Source organism: Mesoplodon densirostris, chromosome 6 (assembly GCF_025265405.1).
Source record: "Mesoplodon densirostris isolate mMesDen1 chromosome 6, mMesDen1 primary haplotype, whole genome shotgun sequence".
Taxonomy (NCBI): domain Eukaryota; kingdom Metazoa; phylum Chordata; class Mammalia; order Artiodactyla; family Ziphiidae; genus Mesoplodon; species Mesoplodon densirostris.
Genome location: NC_082666.1, coordinates 72447210 through 72470664, shown reverse-complemented (window position 1 = coordinate 72470664; position 23455 = coordinate 72447210). Strand labels below are relative to the sequence as shown.

The 23455-nt window shown below is 38.2% G+C and overlaps 1 protein-coding gene across 3 annotated transcripts in view; it reads right to left on the bottom strand.

Annotated features, from left to right (window-relative positions):
- The window catches only part of GLIS3 (GLIS family zinc finger 3), a 524679-nt gene that overhangs the window by 92288 nt on the left and 408936 nt on the right, over window positions 1-23455 (bottom strand). For all 3 annotated transcript variants that reach the window (XM_060102230.1, XM_060102228.1, XM_060102229.1), the window contains 2 exons: window positions 15136-15297; window positions 10985-11095 (listed from right to left, as the gene is read on the bottom strand). In XM_060102230.1, the coding sequence (XP_059958213.1) occupies window positions 10985-11095; window positions 15136-15297 (273 nt within the window). The remainder of the gene's footprint in view (window positions 1-10984; window positions 11096-15135; window positions 15298-23455) is intronic.

Here is a 23455-nt window from a genome sequence, read left to right as displayed (position 1 = left end):
TGTCCAGATTTCACAAATGAGAGCAATTTAGAAGAGGAAAAGTCAGGAAACAATCAAGGTCTAAAACGGGTATAAAAGTAAAACTCCTCTGCATGAAATCTATATCCATCCATCTGCCATTCACATAACAATACCTATAGGAAAACTGACAAATGGCAGGGATTTTCAACCCAAAGACATGGATTCTCTCCAGTAAGTTTGTCTGGTTGAGATTTTAAAACAGACAAACATGAACACAAATGTGTTTCTAGTATGAAGAAAAAACAAAATGGATATATAAACAATTCACAATTATGTCATAATCTCAGTTTCCATTAATTGTTTTTAAGCAGCTAAAATCTCCTTGAGGTAAAATAAATTAATGGAGAAGTCTGGAGTGGGGAAAACCAACTCACTAAAATTTCAACAATCCTTGTCTTCTCTCTTAGAAACCCTTAATGGACAACATGATGTAATTCTAGTGGTAACAGCTAACCTTTATTGGCCACGTATAACGTATCAGGCACCATGCTAAGCATTTTACTGTAATTATTTAATTTAATATAATACAAACACACTGTATTAACAAACATTATATAACACAAACATGACAAAAATGACTGAATTAAAAGTTAACATATTATGATAAATTTCTATGATTCTGTAAATTCTCTGATACATAACACAAAATACATGTTTAAAAAGTATCTGCTTATTTGCTTAAAGTATAATCCTCTTACACTCTCTTAGCATAGTATCTATAAATTAATTGGCATGAACAAATTTGCTTTGAACCATCACTGGTATAAGAAAAGGGAGTAGAACCAGTATATCCAGTAATTAATTTCCTTAAGTTTTCCTAGTGAATAATCAATTTGCACTAATATAAATTACATTTTGAAGTTTACCATGCCCCATTTTGTGTGGCTAGTGTCACCTTCAAATAAAGTACCCTCAGTTAAATTTTAACATAATGAATTTTAGTTTCTGGGTGTGATGGTCAGTTTTATGTGTCTGCTTGGCTAGCCTCTAGGCCCTCGTTACGCAATAAAACACTAATCTAGGTATTGCTATTAAGGTATTTTTTTAGATGTGATTAACATTTACAGTCAATTTTTTTAACATCTTTATTGGGGTATAATTGCTTTACAATGGTGTGTTAGTTTCTGCTTTATAACAAAGTGAATCAGCTATACATATACATATATCCCCATATCTCCTCCCTCTTACATCTCCCTTCCACCCTCCCTATCCCACCCCTCTAGGTGGTCACAAAGCACCAAGCTGATTTATCTCCCTGTGCTATGTGGCTGCTTCTCACAAGCTATCTATTTTACATTTGGTAGTATATATTAGTCCATGCCACTCTCTCACTTCGTCCCAGCTTACCCTTTCCCCTCCCCATGTCCTCAAGTCCATTCTCTACATCTGCGTCTTTATTCCTGTCCTGCCCCTAGGTTCTTCAGAACAATTTTTTTCTTTAAGATTCCATATATATGTGTTAGCATACGGTATTTGTTTTTCTCTTTCTGACTTACCTCACTCCGTATGACAGACTCTAGGTCCATCCACCTCACTACAAATAACTCATTTTGTTTCTTTTTATGGCTGAGTAATATTCCATTGCATATATGTGCCACATCTTCTTTATCCATTCATCTGTTGATGGACACTTAGGGTGCTTCCATGTCCTGGCTATTGTAAATAGAGCTGCAATGAACATTGTGGTCCATGACTCTTTTTGAATTATGGTTTTCTCAGGGTATATGCCAAGTAGTGGGATTGCTGGGTCATATGGTAGTTCTATTTTTAGTTTTTTAAGGAACCTCCATACTGTTCTCCATAGTGGCTGTATCAATCTACATTCCCACCAACAGTGCAAGAGGGTTCCCTTTTCTCCACACCCTCTCCAGCATTTATTGTTTGTAGATTTTTTGATGATGGCCATTCTGACTGGTGTGAGGTGATACCTCATTGTAGATTTGATTCACATTTCTCTAACGATTAGTGATGTTGAGCATCCTTTCATGTGTTTGTTGGCAATCTGTATATCTTCTTTGGAGAAATGTCTATCTAGGTCTTCTGCCCATTTTTGGATTGGGTTGTTTGTTTTTTTTTTGATATTGAGCTGCATGAGCTGCTTGTAAACTTTGGAGATTAATCCTTTGTCAGTTGCTTCATTTGCAAATATTTTCTCCCATTCTGAGTATTGTCTTTTTGTCTTGTTTATGGTTTCCTTTGCTGTGCAGAAGATTTTAAGTTTCATTAGGTCCCATTTGTTTGTTTTTGTTTTTATTTCCATTTCTCTAGGAGGTGGGTCAATACAGTCAATTTTTAATACAATCAGCTGAAAGGCCTTAAGAGCAGAACTGAGATTTCCCTGAGAAAGAAGAAATTTCACCTGTGGACTGCTCATCCAATCCTAGAAGTAAGAACTCTGGAGACATCTTGACTCTACCCTTCACCCCTGGCATCCAATCCATCACCACATCCTGTCCACTCTTTTTTTCGTGTGTGTGTGTGTGGTACGTGGGCCTCTCACTGTTGTGGCCTCTCCCGTTGCGGAGCACAGTCTCCGGACACGCAGGCTCAGTGGCCATGGCTCACGGGCCCAGCCACTCCGCGGCATGTGGGATCCTTCCAGACCGGGGCACGAACCCCTGTCCCCTGCATTGGCAGGCGGACTCTCAACCACTGCGCCACCAGGGAAGCCCCTGTCCACTCATTTTCATCTCAACTGCCACTATCCTTGTCCAGGCCTTTATTAAATCTTGTAAAAGTGCATACCATCCTAAGTGGTGCAATTGCTTCAGACTCCTCCATTAATTTATTGTACCCTCCCCTCCATACTTCAATTCACCATCTATACAATCATCCCACCGCTTGTGGAAGTCCTGCTTTAACATCTCTGTTACAGAGGCTCCTTTGGCTCAAGGGAAAGGAGCCTATCTTACCATTTTTGTATTCACAAGCATTTATCAAAATATCAGACACACAGTAAATGCTGGGTAAGTAGGAGTCGATCCCCCAGAACATAAGAAGCATAGATTATTCTTAGTTGGGCAAAGTTTTGGGGGACATTATAATTAAAGCCAGGTGAAACAGTCACTAGGCATCCTGCATTTCTTTTGGCTCAGAGGGTCTTTTTTTTAACAGCTTTATTGAGGTATAATTGATATACAAAGAACTGCACATATAATAATATGGACAACTTGATGAGTTTGGACATATGCAAACACTCATGATACCATCACTGCAATGAAGGTAACAGACGTGTAACACACCTCCCAGAGTGTTTCCTTGTGTCCCTTTGTGGGAGTTTTTTGTCTTTTTTCTTTTTTTTTCCCTTTGGTCATCAGGAAGTCTTAATTTCAGAGAGTCAGTGAAATCTATGGAGCTTCTCCTTAGAAAAATACATTTTACATAATTTCTGGGATTTCATTAACTTCCTAAAACCCACTCCTCCATGTATTCCCTTATGGTCCATGGATCCCAGGTTAATAACTTCTGAATAGAACCAAATATCACAGGTTCAAGTTTGATTTTAATCTCCTCTGGTTTGGGCCTCAGCTTCCTTTCCCTCATTTGGATCTTTTTTGCTCCATCATCCAAACAACCATATGACGTAGAAAGACTAGCTATAGTCATCACTAAAAGAGGACTTCACCTACAAGAATATTCAGTTCTCACAAAGAAAAATATTTCCAAGGACACTGTTGTTCTGTTGTCATTCACAATAGACCGCCCTGGATTGTAGGTATGTGTAACAACACTGAAATGATTACCCTTTCACCTTTGAGGCCCCGTGTTTGCCTTTCAAGATACTTATGAAGATGGGGAAATGGAAAAACTAGGGGACTGTAACTTAAGCTAAGTCACAAAGCAATTCATAGCACTGCATAAAAGGAGCCCAGACCTCCTGACGTCCAATCCAAACAGTACTCTTGAGACACAGCCACCCGTCCAGTAACCACCATGAAAAGTTTTCACATTAGGCTTATCCAAGCCCTTGTGTGAAGTCACCTGAAAATAAATCTTTAGAGCTCAGAGAGCCAAGACACAAACAAATAGAAATATATTACCCATGGGTATCAAAGACAAAACTCAGTTGAATATGAAAAGGAAAAACAAGAGAGAACTAGCAGAGGAAGCAGTAATTGCAAGGGGAACCAGTACTTCAGAAGTGGAGACAGAGCAAACACCTGAGGAGGGCCACGATGAGCTGTGTCATGATATTTTAGGACATTATGTTTAGGCAGCAGAAAGTCTGAGAAAAATGCTTCTACTCCAAAATCATTTTTATCAAGAATCCACAAAATCTAATAAGAGAAAAGGAAGGAGAAGCTTAGGTTTCTGTCAATCAATCAAAAAAACAATTTTCTAGGAACCATTTCTATAAAATAGCTCACTAAAGCACCTGTCATACGGTCCTCATTCCTTACGTAGTTGGCCAGAGCAGGGCCAAATGCTCCTAATTTTTGTTCCAATTAAGAATTTTCAAGGGGGATAGAACAAAAACTACTTTGCCACATATGACAAAGAACTGTAATATAATCAACAATGTAGAACTCCAAAGATCTCCCCATTTCTTTCAAATAATAGAATCTAAGGCTTCACTCCTTAAGAATCTCTGTCAGTCACAAAGGAACTCCCAGATACCAAGTTCCACAAGCATGCTCTGTGTGACTTTAATCACGGCATTTCTCTTACCATACAGAAAGCACGTATCTCCATGTGTCTTTCATTGGAATGTAATCTGTAGGAGGGCAAATTCAGATCTCACTTGTTTTTAAACCCCCAGAGCTGATGCAGGGCCTCACTTGCGCTACCTGTGCTGATTGCTCAGCGAACCACAAATGCTGACCATCTGAGTCGTTTTCTTAGGTGGGAGATAATAAGCTATGTTTTTCAATGTCTAGCATCCAGTCCCTCTAATGCCACTGCAATTGAGGAGAGGCTGCCAAAAAGTTTAATTACAACAGACTAAGATGATCCTGACATCTACTGCTGTGCTCTTAGTTAGCACCAGAATTATTTAAAAGAAGCTCAAACAGAAAGGTACAGTATTTTAACTTAAGCAGTGCTTTAAAACTTTTTGCAGCTAATACAGTTTTTTCATTTCTAAAGTGCTCATTTGAATGTGTTCCTGACCATCTCACCTCAACAGGTCTCCCTCTTTAATCTCCATATCAACTCCCTCACTGCTTCCTTGACTACATTTATGTTACTTATTTTCTGTCAATCTTTTTATTGTTGCTGGACTTCATCAAGACAATGTGGCTCTATGAGAACAGAGAATATGCCTGTCTTATGCACACTTGCATCCATGGGTCTTATCCAATGCCTGACACACAGTAGGTGCTTAATAAATATTTGTTGAATGGAATAAATGAAATTACTTGAGATTGTATTTCTCAAGTAACTTACAGAAGAGTAGTTTGATGAGATGCTCTAGAGGAAAAAGAAGATTGTTTTGTTGGCCAAGTAATTTTGAACAATGCTTAATGTTATTTTCCCTCTGGAATGTTGGTACACCCAAGGCTCTGAGAACTCTTGCAAGAAGAAAACCATTGAATATTTTTCAACTCAGCATTTCCCAAATTTATATAACAAAAAACTTTCTAAAAGAATTATTTGATAAGATCCTAAAGATAAGGATCTGATAAGGTTCTAAAGAACATGCTTTGAGAAACACTGCTTTAAGGGCTAAAAAAGACACTGGGCTAGGCTCAGAGATGCGAATATTTATTTTTCTGTATTCACAAGGCTGAAAACAATTTCTCCATTATCTCCAGAAATGAACAGATGTTTTTTCTCACTAACTGTTTACTCTCATGGACAACCACCCTTACCCCTCCACTTTCCCACCCTCAAATGTGAATTCTCAATTCTTTTTTAAAAGCTCCAATCACCATGTAGCATCAAAATGTTCTCAAAAGCATAGCTGGTTTCATACTGTATCTACTTAAAATAGAAGCCTCCAGGCAACTGGTTTCAACTCCAAATCAGTATTATCAATCTGGGGTTAACTTGACTTTTTTAAATTTAAATTTAATTATTAGTTAGCATCACTATTCTGAACCAAAATTGTTTGTTTTACAAAAGCATACCTAGCACCTTTCTTGAAATCCATTACCCTCAACTGAGACATCAAGACATTCAGTATGTCTCACCATCATTCTGAGGTGTAAAGTACGTAATTTGTCAGCAACAATTGTTAAAGTAGAAAACTTAATGTGACCCACTTAAAAACACACACACACACACTAGTGCCCTTTTAATGTCATCCCTGTAATAGCATCACTATTACTCAAATTCCAATATGATTTCCTAAATGTGAGAGGAAGAAGGGGAGCTACCAGTTCATCTTGAAATGATATATCTGTAATATGTGCTTATGACTGACATTCCATCAAGAGTTGGAATGATTTTTAATTTATTCCTGAGCAGGAGAAAAAGGAATGAAGGAAGGAAGGCAGGAAGGAAGGGAGGCAGGGAGGCAGGGAGGATGGAAAGAGGATTGTCAAAATCTGGGAAGGCCTCTGATTGTGTACCCCATTTGTATATGCCATATGCCACGCAGATGATGACAGAAAACTGATAGAAAAGTGAGCCTCACTAGCTCTTTTATACATGCTTTCATTCAGGGGAAAATGTATTTTTTCACATAGCTTTTTTTTTTTTTTTTTTTGCATTACGCGGGCCTCTCACTGTTGTGGCCTCTCCCGTTGCGGAGCACAGGCTCTGGACGCGCAGGCCCAGCGGCCACGGCTCACGGGCCCAGCCGCTCCGCGGCACGTGGGATCCTCCCGGACAGGGGCACGAACCCGCGCCCCCTGCATCGGCAGGCGGACTCTCAACCACTGCGCCACCAGGGAAGCCCCCACATAGCTTTTTTAAGATTCCAACAACTGCACAAAGCAAGGTGAGCCTATGTTGTATTTAATGAAATTGTTTATAGTTTTGAGTACATATGGGGTGGTGGTGGCTCTGAACAGATTCCAAAGAATCATCAGTTCTACATGAAGAGAGTTGCATTAAATAAGCAGCTCTATTTTAGCCAGAAAGCTATATAGAGCTGTTCCCTAAGTAGGAAATACACATACGTGTTGCATTCACGTTATACTTGCTTGGTTTAAAACAGCCCACATAGAGGTCACAAAAGTGAAAGTTATCGACCATGGTGGGTCAAAGGTGAATGTTTAACAAACATTTAATGAATCACACCCAAAGTCTGGAATCTTTGTGGAAGTGTGAAATGGATGAAAGATTCATGTCATCTCTAACTTCTGGCCCAGCATTCTTTCTTTGCATTCACTTTTAAAAAGTCCACGTTGGTAGCAGGCCAGAGTTGAAGGAAACCTCCTTGTTTATGGCACTTCCAAGGTGAAAATGAAAAATTCTGATAAAGCTCACAGGCTTGAGGAAAATTTCAAGTGGCTTATTGCCTTAGTTTTCTCTTATTTCAACACTCATTATCAGACAGAATTGAAGGACAGATTCTGTCTTTTGCTCTACAAGCTGAATTCTATTCTCACTGGAGACCATAGCTGGTGACTTGACTATTTTGCTGCTCATTTATCTGTATAGCCCACTATTTAATGGACTCAAGATCTGCAAAGCACATTCGATGGAAGAAGTCTGTATGTCACCTGATGGGATGTGTGGGTGTGCACACATTAGACAAAAAGAAAAGTTACTCTCTGCATGCCATGAGCCAAATTATCCCAATTCTTTTGCAGAGAGTTTTTTTTTTTCCTTCTTCTTTCTTTTCATAGCTTGAATTGATATTAAGCTGAGATTTCAGGTTCTTGGTTTTCAGTAGGATCTAACAGATGTGGGAAAAGGGCCACATGCCCATGACCAGGGCATCACTTATGAGATCTCTACCCCTCCTAATAAACATTTGCCTTATGGGTGAGGATGCCTTGTCACTGGCCATGATTTCACTGTAGGACTTCATAAAGCCGGCCATGTTAAGACCAAAATAATGTCATTTAGTGTCTAGGGGGAGGTTAAAAAGAGGATTAGAGGCAGGCAGGCAGGCAGGGTATATTAAACAAGTCCATGACTAACAGGGTGTGACAGAAAAGGGTTTTATTCTTTTCAACAAAACAATTCCCTAGGGCCTGGACCATTACTCCACAGTTCCTTTATCACCTTGGAATTTTTATGGTTATTTTTGATGAATTCACATTTTTGTAAAGGCTTTTGAAATGATGCCAGTTTTCAATTTTTAATTAAAGTCGTAAATAATCTTAATTCTGCCTTAAAAGGGTTATTGTTTCTTACTGTTTTTTATTATTGCTGCCAGGAAATATTTCAAATACCAAGCCCTGATGTGAATAGCACTTAGAACCTCTCTGAGGTCTAGTAACAACATTGTACCATGTAAATACTACACACCAGTATACCAGCACAAGGTTTGAAAATGTGGATTGATTGATTTCAGGTTTATTAGCACTGCTTCTCCTAGGAGTGACATTTCCCCTTTTTATTGGATGGAGCAACTTTCATCATTTTAATTTCCACAAATTAGTCCATTACAGATCCACACAGGAGTTTTTAAATCTTCAGATTAAAAGGACAGGTTAAAATTTGGAAAGTAAACACAGTAACCTGTCACTAAGGACTAAGCAATGCACGTCAGAACGTCAGCCAAATCCAATTCAACCACTTGCAGGAAAAAGAGTGAACATCAAAAGCTAAATCACTGGAGAGATAATACCTCATTTTACATAAGACAAAATTAAGAGAATATTGTAATATTTGACATTAGATTATAATACTGCTCCTTGAAAGTATATCCTTGTTATCTGGATTGCCTGTTGAAGGCTGTCTGCAAATAGTTTATAAATTTGTATTCTGTAGTCTTAAGATCTGATTTTCTTTTTAAATTAGTGCTTCAAGAATCTTTCACATAATCAAAACTACTCTTCCTTTATAAAGAGGTTGAAACACACCGTGTTTGAACAATAGAAATCATTAGTAATTCCTAAAAATATCCCATTATGTTTTCATACCTACTGTCAACCTAGGTTACCCTCTTAAGCTGAATATCATATTATTGCTTACTTATCTACATGTGAGACTTACATTCTGTCGTGCCCATGACAGTTGTTATTCTCTGTGAAGGTGCTCTTCAATCTTACAATAGATTGGCTATTACAGTAAAACCTCATACATTTGGGACAACTTGGAGGTGGAGAATGGTCAGATTTAGGGGGAAGAAACTCTCAGCAAGAAGGTTTATTTATTTATTTTTAACAAACACAACTTATTACTTCAAGTTTATAAGATATACACCAATAATGACAAAAACCATTGGACAATGGTCCTCCTACACAGTTAACAGTATGCAACAATGGTGTATTATTTTAAGAATATTAAGCATCCTCCTTACAACTTTATGTATATTATTAATTCACTTAGCAGTTTCTTTGCTGTTGTAAAATACAGGAACATATCCAATCCATGTTGAAGGATCATCTATTATCATCTCTTGATAATGATCATCTGTTAGCAGTTTATTGGGATTCCAATTAAAGAGACTTAACTATATTCATAGAGAAAAAATAATTTTAACAATTGACTTACAAGAGTGGGTTTGTATGCCATTAAGAATATCTATTTTGGGCTTCCCTGGTGGCGCAGCGGTTGATAGTCCGCCTGCCGATGCAGGGGACACGGGTTCGTGCCCCGGTCCGGGAAGATCCCACGTGCTGCGGAGCGGCTGGGCCCGTGAGCCATGGCCGCTGAGGCTGCGCGTCCGGAGCCTGTGCTCCGCAACGGGAGAGGCCACAACAGTGAGAGGCCCGCGTACCACAAAAAAAAAAAAAAAAAAAAAAAAAAAAAGAAAAGAATATCTATCAAATCCTTCTGACTGGCCATTTTTCTAACTCACAGCAAAGGGGTCAAATTGTTTCCATATATGAGCCCTCAACTGGCATTGTGCTAACACCTCTCAAGGAAGAAAAAAATCTCAAGTAACAAAAAGATTATAGAGCATTTCCCAACATAAAAGAGTTAAATCCCTATAAATCATAAAAGAATAAAAGATTCTAGTTAACTAGAAGCCATGGTGATCTGAAAACCATGGCCATAGGGTTTAATCACACCATGGGGTTCAATCACTTGAAATAAGCAGAGTCTTAAACTTCCCTTAAATTTGTTATGAAGGGCCCTTAAATGAATCAGGTACCCATCTGAACACAAATGAAACACTCAAAAAGCTAAGGTCAGGTCAACTTATTTTCTGCCATGATCAGAAGATACTTTTTGGTCCAAAAATTTACAAACTCAGTCAGTAGAAAATCCTTGAAAGGCAGTAAGCTCCTTATTTCTCAAAGTGTTAAAGCACAGCATGGTCAGCCACTTGCTGGAGATTTTATGAGGTCAGGAGAATAAGTCAGGTGGGTTGGCAGGTTGATCTTTAACATTTCTTCCAAATCCGAGAGATACTATAATTTCTATGAACTTTGAGAGATGCACTAAGCCCTCATTGATGTCAAAGTAATTTTAGGTTCAATTCCTTTCTCAGACTTTCTTACGTAATACTATTAAGGAACGTGGTTCTTTCTAAGCTTAAAGGTAAGAATGCTCTATACTTACCCTACCCTTCATCAGACGTAATTACTTTAGCCAACTGATATTTTATGAAAAAGCACTTATCTCCAGAAAGGGTTTTTGTGTGCTGTTTTTCCCAATTCAATTTTCTTTAGCTATTTGGACTGAATTTTGTTACTTTCCAGTTTAGGTGACTTTCACTAATTTCCTCCAATTCCTATTATACAAACCCTCCCCAGAAATTCATAGCTGGTTACATCAGTTATGAAAATCACAGCCTTGCTACTACTACTTCATGGACGACTTCTCTACTCAGAGTCTAAAACATGTTATACCTTGAGAAGTATGAGAATTACCAATGTCCTGCAGAAGCTCCCAGTACTGCAAGAGGAATTTAAATGTGCTTGTCTTGGCTGGATAAATACTCTTTTAAAATTACCTTTTTCCTTGCTTGCTGATCTTTGGAAGAATGTGCCTTCACATGCTTTCTTAAGGAACTTGGGTCTGTGTAGCGTTTGGTGCATCCTGGAATTTGACAAGCGTAAGGTTTCTAAATAAGAAAGAAAGAAAGAAACAGCTGTGGTTAAATCATAAAGGTAACTGGGGAAGGTTTACTCAAAGACTACCGACTTCAGAGCATGAATTGTTACCAACTGACTGATGTGAAATGCTATGTAATACTCATGCATTTTAATTAGAAAGCCCAGTAAGTTTGCATCAAGGCGAAGAGAAAACTTTCAAGAAACAAAGAGATGGCTTATCTTTGAAGATTTTTAAGAGACTGCTACAGAATGCACTCTTACCACGAAACCTCCTGTGGCATTTTTCAATATGGAAATTATTAGTATCTTCAGTCATACTTACAGTTATGTTCCCCTGAAAACAATCTTTGGTACTGTCAGAAATTAGGAAACACATACTCTTTAAGAGTTCAGGTATAAAGAAGCTGTAGAAAAGTCCAGAAAAGACTGGGAATGTTTCAGAAGAAACCTGATTCAGAAAGAGAGAGGGAGAAAATTAAAAGGGAAAATTAGTGGAAAGTGAGTAAAAGACAGTAGGTTTCAAACAACAGACACATGAAAAATCAGCCAGAGAAACATTAATATTATTATTAGTAGAGGAGTCCTGCTGTTAAGCCTGGGTTAGGTGAATAAGCCCTTGGCTGAGCATGATGAGAACACAAGTTTTGGCTACTCCAATTCCCCCATACGCCTGAGAGATGTAAGGTGTGGAGCCTAAGGCAGAGTCTAGAATCTTTTTTATTTTTGTGTCCCTGGTGATTGGTAGATGCTAATTAGGAATGATGAATCAATGAATGAGAGCAATACACATTGATTCAAATTTTAGCAACTATTCCTATTGTAACAACGAAATTCAAACCAAAGGTTTGGGAATACGGCTTTTAAGTTGTAGAATAAATAAAAACCTGCTTATCCTAAGAAGTGAAAAAAATCACAAGATTAACTATGTTTATAAGATGTATTAACAGTCACTCATCTACTTAGTATCTCATCAGGTGACATATTAAAGCTATGCCTGCATGAGGTGAAATGTAAGGAAGAGAATTAAAACCCTGTCTCTACAATAGAATTCTTTCTTTAAAAACCTGCTATTCTGTTGACCCCACCCCCCCAAAAATCAGTTTTTTTTCCCTACTGTTTATATTTTGTTCCTGTTTTTATGCACTTGCTTGTCATTTTGTAGGCCAACATATATGTGGATTATATTATTTGCCCTGCAGGAAGCCATATATGTGATTCACTTTTTTTGTTGCTACTGTTAGCATTTTTGATTCCAAGAACAAGGTAAAGTCATGAATATATAATTTAGTTTGATACTCCCAATTTGAATTCTAAGTTTGATTATCTGATGTGTTTGTTCATTGACTGACTGATTGATTGAATGAGTAAATCACTCAGCAGTTCTTTTGCTCCCGTAACACGCTGGACACTGTGTTACATATCAGGGATCTAACAATGAACAATGGATGAACCAGCCTCTCAATATGTCACAGTTTCTGCAAAATGATGAGCCAATTATGGGCTGAAGTCACTTGCCAAGGAAGTTTCCACTGGGTAAACAAAGGTTTCCTTTAACCTGGGAACCTTTTCTGGGTTCACACAGCTTTCTTGCCCTAGTCTTCCCTGTCCTGCCTTGGTGTTATGGGGGCAATTAGCCAACATCTTTATTGGCAGTCATGCTGTGACCACATAAGCTCATGTTTTGAGCATTAGAGATGTTGCATGTAAAAATCTTTGGGAATATTAACGTGTTATATAAATCGATGCCATAATTATCACAATAGTCACCATTACTTGGGTTAGAAAGATAAGAAATGGGTAATGTCATTTTGTATTTGATTTTGAGATATCACTCTCTCCCCTGCTATCAGCCAGCTGGGATCAGTACTCCAAAAGAGCAACATCAGGGGATGGTGTAAGTGGTACTGGTATGCTGGTCATTTTAACTCAGATTACCTGAGCTTTAAATGGCATGTTACACTTCATCAAACTATATTCTTCATTATTTTCCATTTGTACTATAAAACTATTTCCCCTGTTGAGACATTAAGATGCTAATAGAGAAATGAATTAATAACACTTTTCAGGGTTAGAATTATGAACTCAGTAATTTTTATGGGGAAATCATTTTCCTGTAAGTAAAGAATCCATTTAATTGAAGAAATACTTTATCCAAAATTCTGACAGCATTAGCATAAGGAGTACTTAATGAAAGGGAATGGGGACCTAAATTTAAATAATAAATTCTACAAGCAACTACAGTTTCCTTCTTTAAATAAATGTTTAATTTCTTAAAATTGTAAAAGATTTTAAAAGAACTTACCAATTTGTTAAATGCAACAAAAATTTAAACAGAAGGTAGTTTGGACTTCAAAGGAAAAATGATGGTTTTAAAAGATTTAATAGAGAAATAATTAAAAAAAATAAAAACAGCTAAGTTTTAAAAGCTACCACGTTGAACTTAATCGTGAAATTATTATCTTAGGTAGCTTTCCTCAAAAGTTTTTAAAAGGGATATATATTTTTTAATTCAAAATGATTTTAGAAAATGCTCTTAGTTTGATTAGCTAAAATTAGCTCCAAGCAAAGAAGGGTATTGTAGAGCCATAACACTTAGCCTTACAATAGTTCTTTCAAACTATAGATAACTAGCTAGAGAAGAAGCAATTTCTCAAGACAATCTTGCCTCATGAATGTTCATTCTTCCATGATAAAGTTTAATGACAAATTGGAAAATTTATTAGATTCTACCAAGACCATTTTAGACATATGAAATAGGGCATTTTAACATAATTCATTCTTTTTTTTCCTACTTCTACCTTTAAAAAATACTGCTATTCACCAAATTTATTCATTTAATATTCCATTCTTTAGGTCCTAAAATCACTGAATTCAATTCAGCTGTAGCAGAAAGGGTCCATCTTACACCCATATTACTCTAATTATATTTCAGATATTTACTAGGCAAACCATCACATTTATATATATATCAGGAGGTAATTCTGTTTAGAAAGGTTATGTGACATATAGCTAAAATGACTTCTATCAATATGACTAATAGAGACTAATATAAAATTTAATAAATATGTCAGCTATAACAGAAGAATCTTAAATATGTATGAGACGGTGTGTAGAAATAACAGTATCTTTTAAAAATTCAAATTCTGGTGTAGTTTAATAATAGACATCAGAATGTTAACACTGAAAAAGTACTGTCATGAATACATTACTTGCAAGAACGTGGGATAAGAGATCTGTGATGTGTATAATACATTTATCCTGATGGCTTTGTTAAGTGAACTAAAATTACATATAATCTACCTGGCCTCATGTAAAGAAAATGGCATCAAAACCTGAGAAATGCAAAGGAAGACGATCAACATAATTTAGAAAATAAAAGATAGAGTCAAGGAAAGGGCATTAGCAAATGAACAAAAAGTTTCAGCTCTAAGAGAGTTAAGGTTTATGTCAATGGATATGTGGCTGTTAACACATAGGAAGTGTGATGAAACTGAACCCTTGAGAAAGATTTACTGATTCTTTTTAGATCACTTGAAGGTGAAAATACCAGGTGGTTTCTAACGCAAAAGGCTAGATTCACTTTCAAAAATCATGCCAGTCTCAAAGTTCTTATGTCAAGAAGAAAAGAACCAGGGTAAGAAAAAAAGTGTTTCCTATTTCTCACAATAGCATATCTTATCTATCTTAGTATATCTTGATATTTGAACACTTACTTCAATGTCCAATCTCTAGGAGTCATTCTCTGTACTAAAATCTACTATATGACAGCCCCTAAAGTGCCTTTGCTTTGTATACAGAGGTAACCAAGGAACCCCCTTTGTCCCAGGCAGCTGTAATATTTAGGATAACTTGTGACTACAGAAAAATGGAAAAGAAAGAACCAAACAGGGCCCCTTCTGGCTCTTTACCAGGTTTCACTGCTGCCCTTGGCACTCTCCCTATAACCTGCAGGTCATAAAGCAAACACCTTCACCGTCCCACTGTCAAACGGGCACTTCCGCACACCGGGGCTTGGGGCTGGAAGCTGGAAAGCTCCTGCCGTTCTTACAGTGTCCAGATGTGTCCTCTGGTGCTTGGCGCGGTCACTGGAGTTACTGAACGCCTTCTGACAGCCCGGATGCTGGCACAAATAAGGCTTCTCGCCTGTGTGGCTCCGCAAATGAATCTTGAGATTTTCGAGCCTTGAGAAGGCCTTCTTGCAACCTTCAAACTGCAAAAAAGAAAACAATTTTTGGTTGTTGAGAAGGACCTTGAATGTTTGGGGTTGGGGGACAGGAAAAATAAATGTCCTTAGTTTGTACTTAGCCTAAAACAAAAAAATAAAATGAAATCCAAACAGTAACAATATTACTTCTAAAAAGATCCGTATGTTTATGTGAACTGCATTTTTCCACTGAATATACATGCCACTTTCCATACCAGATTTGGGTCCCAAACTGATTTCTGTGATTACTTATGTCAGAGAAAATTTGCTGTGAGCCATCTGGCTCAGTTAATAAAAATACAGTAATGCGTGCCTTAAAGGTTGTTAAAAAATTAACACACTTTTCCATTTCCAAATTGGTCTCAATTGAAAGAATCAGGAAGGAAGAAACTTTTTACAACTAATAAACTACAAAAAAAGAGTGATGTATGAGAAAAAAAGTAAATATAATATCCAAGAGTGAGAGATGAAAAGGACATGTGTCTGCTGAATCATTAAGATCATAAACTTTCTTAACTCTATCTTAAGTGGTTTTCAACTCCCAAGAGTGACCCTGTTAATATATAGGGTGATGCCAAGCCTAATGAGATAAAGTTTTTAACATGCTTTTAAAAAGGAACTGGAAGACAATTCATTTAGTGCTAAATCATATTCCAAATAAAGTTATAGTTTTATTTATTTCTATTTTTTAAAGAAATTTTGTTATCTGGTTCTTAAAAGAGAAGAGCTGAAAATAAAAAGTTGAAGATCTCAAGAAATGCTTCATTGGTTTGTCAATAATATTTATTGATGGTAATATTTACTTACTGTCTTCTGTGGGCAAAATATCAGCTACTATTAGAGGGTCAAAGTGATTTCAATCCTTGAAGTGACAATCTAATAGAAAATGTGTTAGAGAAAGCCTATACATGAAGCATAAATGTGAAATGGGCATTTATCCTCTAACTCTCTCTTTGATGCTAAGCCCCAGAATATTATGTCCTTTTGACAATTTTAATGCCATTAGAGTCCCCAGTGCAAGGAAAACTTCAATTAAAAAACTATCAGGGAGGGCTTCCCTGGTGGCGCAGTGGTTGAGAGTCTGCCTGCCGATGGAGGGGACATGGGTTCGTGCCCTGGTCCGGGAAGATCTCACATGCCGCGGAGCGGCTAGGCCCGTGAGCCATGGCCGCTGAGCCTGCGCGTCCGGAGCCTGTGCTTCGCAACGGGAGAGGCCACAACAGTGAGAGGCCCGCGTACCGCAAAAAAAAAACAAAACAAAAAATTATCACGGACTTCCCTGGTGGTCCAGTGGTTAAGCCTCTGCGCTTCCAATGCAGCGGGTGCGGGTTTGATCCCTGGTCGGGGAACCAAGATCCCACATGCTGCGGAGCGTGGCCAAAAGAAAAAAATCTCAAAACTATCAGAACAAAACATAATATGTTTACTGCAATTAAGAAACCTCACTCCTTAGAGAGGAATGTGGGGCTGGTGGGGAGAACAGAAGTAAAGAAGGGTAAATTGAAGATGGTTTTCATTAAAAATTAGCAGGTATAACTTAAGCTTACTACAAGAAATGCTATAAAATTCCTTGGTTCTCTTACTTATTATAACAGATGAGTACATTGTCCATGAAGGGATGACCCAGTGCTGGCCAGGTTTTGGTTATTTGAATTTTCACCTTTAAGTAAAGGATGAACTAAGGAGGAAGAATAATCAAACATGTCACAACTCCATCTATTTAAGTTGTCCAGATTTTGCATGCTGGAGTATTTTAAGAAATTTATGAAAGTTGCACTTATTTTTGATTGAGAGTTATACATGTTTCACAGACATATGTTGGTTTATTTCAATTTTGATATTTTGCTTAAAATAATTTTGGTGTTTTCCTGATTTCTATTTCACATAAATATAAATTTAGCCCGAACAGAAGACGATTGCTGACGAAGAGTGAAAGGCATATAATGTTATATCGCTAGAGGGAGAGGGGAATTAAGTGGTTTATTTCTTCAGGTTTTCTATGGGTCTCAAAGTTGAGAATAAAGGGGCTCAAAGATAATCCCCAATTCATGGCTAAGAGGCCTCTGCCAACCAAACCTCTGTTTTTAAGGTTCACTCTGAATGATAACGCAGTGCAAACTTCTGGAGCTCAGTTCATTTGTCTTAGAATCACCTGGTAGACCACACTTAGGTCTAAAATGAGCTTGTGGTTTTGGACACATCAAGCCTGTAGCCTAGTTCCTAGCAAGGCTGTTTTGTAGGGTGGGCACCATTCTGGGGCCAGCTCCAGGGGTGCATACCCAGACCTGAGTAGGCCCCAACACCCACTCCCTTCTATAGTCACCCTAGCTCTTGGTCAGAGAGAAGGCTGCATTGTCTCAGCACCAACATGGGAGTGGAAAACCACTTTAGAATAGATTAATGAGGTTTCTGTGAGCACCAGACAGATAAGACCCCTGGATCTACCACAGAGTGATTAGAGGGTTTCCCAAACATGTCCTAGAACTAATTCCAACTGCCCACTTCATCAGATGTAAACTGAATGTAGATTAGCATTTCTAAGGTCTCTCCAGTTAAATGCCCATGTAAATGTCCAGTTGAACTCAGATAATTGCTAGTATTATTGTTAACAGAAGTAATGATCAAAGACCAAAGAGCTTGCTGCATTCCAAGCAAATCAGTGAAAAGTACTATAGCTCAGAACATCCTGACCATTTTTTAAAAATAGCAAAGATGGAGGAAAATATGAGCACCCAGACTGAAAATGACAACAAAAAGATTATCAGTAAAATCATGAAAATCCAACTGATCTCAGATGTTACCTCTGTAACAAGAAAGGCCAGAAGACAAAAGTATTTGTAGTACTTGTACTAGCATTATACAATTTTCAGGAGAAAAGACTAAGAGTGAAGGGATTTGACCACACTGAGTTGTATGAATAAAGGTAAGAACAAGGCAACCCCATGTATTCAGGGGCTCATAATAAACATCACCCACTCACTCTTGTTGAAGAAATTCACTGGGAAGAAACCATGAATGCCAAACCAATAAAATCCAGCACGGAAGAACTGACAAATGGCTCCATGGGGGTGCACCTAACACCCAACCCATCACAGGAGTATGCAGAGAATCACACCTGATTGAATGTGCGTGCCACACTAACAATTCTGCAAGAAGAGAAATTAGGTGCTGTTCATTTCTCTAAAGGTGTCTGGATGAAACTTGAAAGCAAATGATTTCATAATGAATCATTATCATTCATTATGGGAATGAACCTGTAATTCAACACAAGAATTTCCTCTCCCTCAGGCAATTTTAGCCCAAGATTTATAAGTTCAATTAAATGCCAATGCATTAAAAATAAACTAACATTTAGGTAGAACTACACAAGAGTGTTACAAAGTACAGCTAAACTGTATGTTTTGGGTGTTTGAGTAAATGGATGCTTTGTTTTCTTTTTTTTTTTTTCTTTTTTTATTTTATTTTATTTTATTTTTTTAATTTATTTTTTTTTTAGTTTATTAATTAATTAATTTCTTTTTGCTGTGTTGGGTCTTCATTTCTGTGCGAGAGCTTTCTCTAGTTGTGGCAAGCGGGGGCCACTCTTCATCGCGGTGCGCGGGCCTCTCACTATCGCAGCCTCTCTTGTTGCGGAGCACAGGCTCCAGACGCGCAGGCTCAGTAATTGTGGCTCACGGGCCTAGTTGCTCCGCGGCATGTGGGATTCTCCCAGACCAGCGCTCGAACCCCTGTTCCCTGCATTGGCAGGCAGACGCTCAACCACTGCACCACCAGGGAAGCCCCGATGCTTTGTTTTCTACTTATATTTTTTCATGTTTTCAAAATCTTTCAAAATGAGTCTCACCTTGTAAAGGAACATCTAAACATAAAGGTAAGCCGGAATCATAGAAGGAGAGTTTCCTTGAATTTGACCACATACTTTCTCATCAAGATTCCTGAATTGTAAAGTCTATCCTGAGATCTAAGGTCCAAATTGTCACCTGACTGCTTGTGTCATTGCCACGAACCAACCTCTACACAAAAATTGACCACTATCTTAGTCCCTGGTCATCCCCTTCCTGGACTGCCTGTAGAGCCAGGAACCTAAGGCCCAGTGACACACAGCTGGGTCATCAGGCCTGAAGTTGCCCGTGGTTCAAACACAAGCCATACACAGGAAGATGAGAGAAAAACAACAAATAAACAAACTCTCAGAATCCAAGGGGGTAGCAGAAGGAGGAAAAGTGGAACAAAAAGAGAGACAAATGCAGAATGGTAATACGGGAGGGAGTGGTGTTGGGAAATGGGTCTGGTACCCATTAGTAATTTTATCTAAATAGCATCCTTTTTTTTCCCCTGACCAATACTGAGTAAGCCCTATGAGCATGGCACTATGTGTTAAGCAATGAGAGGAACAAGATGAACTCAAATTTTACTCATGGGAAGATGGAAGCAAGATCAATGCATATGGCTGGACAGGTCACACACTGGTGAACCTTGAGCAGTGACTCTCAAAGACATGGTGTGTGGACCAGCAGCATCGGCATACCCTTGGGAACTTGTCAGAAACACAAATTCTCTGGCCCAACCCCAGACTTACAGAACAGAAACCTGGGGGTGCAGGCCTAGACATCTGAGTGTTAAGGGGCCCTCCAGGAGATTCGGATGCTACAGTGTGAGTTTGGAATGCCATTCATATTGTAATCACTGTTGATGTTCTTAAGAAAATCTCCTGCCAGAAGTAAAGTGTCTTGCAGAATTCACTCATTTCTAATTGGGACAAGAGTCATATGGGCTTGCAGCAGCCCTGGACTGAAAGGAAACATCTCCATCCCAGGATAAAGCAGGGTTATCTCCATTTGCACTGCAAATGAGACAAAATTCCAGAATGCCAATGTCATACTAGAGATTCTTTAAACTCCTGATTATTTAATCTGTTGCCAAGTAGATGTCTAGTTCTGAAACAGGTATGCCTAACAGTTCCCTCAGTGGCCTCCTGACCAACAAAACATCCCATGTTTCTAGCGCCTACTACATTTCACCGTTGAGAAAAAGCACTGACGGGGAGTCATTATTTTCCAATCGCACATTTCAGTGGCTTTACAGACACATGTAAGAACAATGCATGAAACTGTAAGCAACAGAATTTAAAATCTCATGGGGTTTTGAAAATACTGCATTGTATGAAGCCTCACTCTGAGAAAAATCTCTTTAACTCTGGGGCTGTTTTCAAGTAACAAACCTTAATTAAAAAGTATAAGTTACCTCAAATCCAGAGACCCTTAGCTTGCACCACTTTGTTAATTTAGGAGATTATTTCATATTTAAAGTATCACAACTGGTCTGTAATCACCATCTCTCTCTCTCTCTCTCTCTCTCTCTCTCTCTCTCTCTATATATATATATATATAGGCTTGATTACAGATTGTTGACATTAAGTGGCATTAAGATGACCTTTGAAATATTACTTTCCCTTTCTATTAGAGGCTTTTGTGTAAGGTTTTGAAAAGGAAAGACTCATTAGACACCATTAAAATAGGATTTATTCCATATGTGTAACCAGTAATCAAGTAGAATATTACTCCCTCCCCTAATCAGCAATTTAGAGTGTTGAGAAGCACAAGTTCATATTCAAAGCAGTAATAATAGCAAACCTTTCCCAATCAGGTTTCTATACCATCACTAGTGTCAACAAAACCAAAACAGAAAGGAGTCTATGATGCTGGACATGCTTTTTTTTTTTTTTTTTTTTTTTTTTAGCGGTACGTGGGCCTCTCACTGTTGTGGCCTCTCCCGCTGCAGAGCACAGGCTCTGGACGCGCAGGCTCAGCGGCCATGGCTCATGGGCCCAGTCGCTCCGCGGCACGTGGGATCCTCCCAGACTGGGGCACGAACCCGCGTTTCCTGCATCGTCAGGCGGACTCTCAACCACTGCGCCACCAGGGAAGCCCTGGACATGCTTTTTAAAAATATACATTTGATTTCAATTAAGGCGCAGTGTTTACGACCCTTGGAAGAATAAGTTTTACAATTTCATCAGTCAAGACCAATTAATCCCATTAGTGACAGCTGATACTGCGTCATGCTGTGCAGCGCTGGGGACTGACTGATGAATTACATGCTAGTTTACATCTTCCAGGTACAGCCCAAAGACAACAGAGATGAAAGGCATTGGTGGAAAAGTCAGCAAATATTTATAACACTGTGAATATAGTCAAGATGACTTCCACAGTAAGCCCAAGAGTTCAAGTCCACTTGAATCATGGACATACCTGCAAAAGGTATAAATGAAAGATGGCTTCTTCTGTGACTCAGAAAGAGGGGGCCAAAGGCACGGCTGAGGGCCCAAAGCCACCCCACACATCTGAGAAGAGGTGAGAAATCTGACTCATGTGTTCAGCTGAGATTTATAAGTTTCCTTACAGGACAGTGCTTCCCATTTTTATGTGCTCATAAGTCACTTGGGCATCTTATTAAAATACAGATTTTGATTCAGTAGGTGTGGAGTAGGGCCTGAGATTCTGCATTTCTAACCATCTCCTAGGTCATACTTCTAAATGTTGAATGTTCAAAGATTCCATTTTGAGAAGATTCTAGGGATCATGAAACCACTCTCAGGTTGAAAATGTACAGTTTGATGGGATTTAAAGAAAAAAGAAGAGATAAACTAAAAAAAGAACTAGAGCAAGAATAAAAAAGTAAAGGGCTTACTTTTGATGAACCAAACTATTGCCGCTTTGTCCTTAAAAGTACAGAAGAGTAAAGTCTAATTGTTAAACTTAGGTTGGGAAGAGAATAGAAAGTGCTGTCTGGGGGAAGAAAAGCTGAAGAAAAGTCAGGGAAAAAAAAAGGACAGGAAATCAAAGCAGAAAGACTGCAGAAGCACATTGGGACAATCTGATCTTGTTTCTCCTTCAGTCTCATTCGTCTTTGGACATACAGCTTACCTCGTGCCACCCTGTGGTTTCTGTTCCCAGTGCATTCTTATTAGGACTGGATGCTCCAGCAAACCTTAATATTTACCACATCAGTTTGTATAAAGTGTTACATAAAGGGAGAAAAAGAAAATAATTCAAATGTTTTGAGGCTTTTAAAAAGTATCTAGTTCATGAATAGAATATGGAGTTCCTTCCTCTCCATGCTTCATTCAGACTATTAATTCTGTAAGGAGGATGGAGAAGATGTCTCTGCAGGTTCTCACTTTGTGATTTTACTCATGTTTTCAGTCTAATCACCTTCTCATCCATAATGGAAGAATATACCCACAGAAAACGAGTTTCTATGTTTCCTTTTGGTTGTTAAAGGTAATATCTGATTTTAAAATATTTCAAAGGTCTACCAAGAGAAGCAGTGGCCTCACTGGAAAATTATTTAAAATTGTGGTAGGGTTAACCCTGGTTAATTTGATATTTATCTTTACTTCAAGGAAATCAGTGCACTCCCAAGTGATTTTCCAAAGATTCCAAATACCTAAATAGATTTGCACTTGCATTTCCTAGGACAGCCTTCAAAGTTTCCCAGTCCCTTGGCTTGGCTGTGGGGCAGCCAGAGTGGGGAAGAGAGTCTGGCACTTTGGCCTCAATGAGTCAACCACTTCAGGGCATGCCACTCATCTGGCATTCTGAAATGGCCTACTGTACTCATTTATCCAGATTTTCTGGAACTATTAAAATTTTGTAGAATTAATATAAAACCTTTTTGTAATGTGTTCCTAAGCTGTAATAAAGAGATCCCAGCTACTATGTTTCTCCTTCTTATTCTAGTGTACAAAATGAATCTATTAACTAGCTCATAAGTGCAACTTCCTGGCTTGTTGTGCTTCTTGTTTTTGATTAAGAAATCTGTATAAAACAAAGGTTACCTAAATGGGCAGTATGTATGTGTTTCTTATTGGTTTAAGGCAATTTGTTGTTTTTTAACATTTTGGGTCATGGGCAGTGGCTGATCTTTAAAAGGACACTCTAAATGAGGTGACAAAATAAATAAGGGTGTAACATAAAAATTGAAAATGGAAAAAACGTTTTGGAGAAGCTACATGACAATGTAGAGAGAAATATGTTATTTTTGTGCCAACATTTGAACCATATTAAATTTTTATGGAAATTATCAAGTGTCTGGTTTATAAAAATTGAAAGGAGCTGGGGATAAATGGAACCTCATCATGGGCATTATATTCACAACTGGA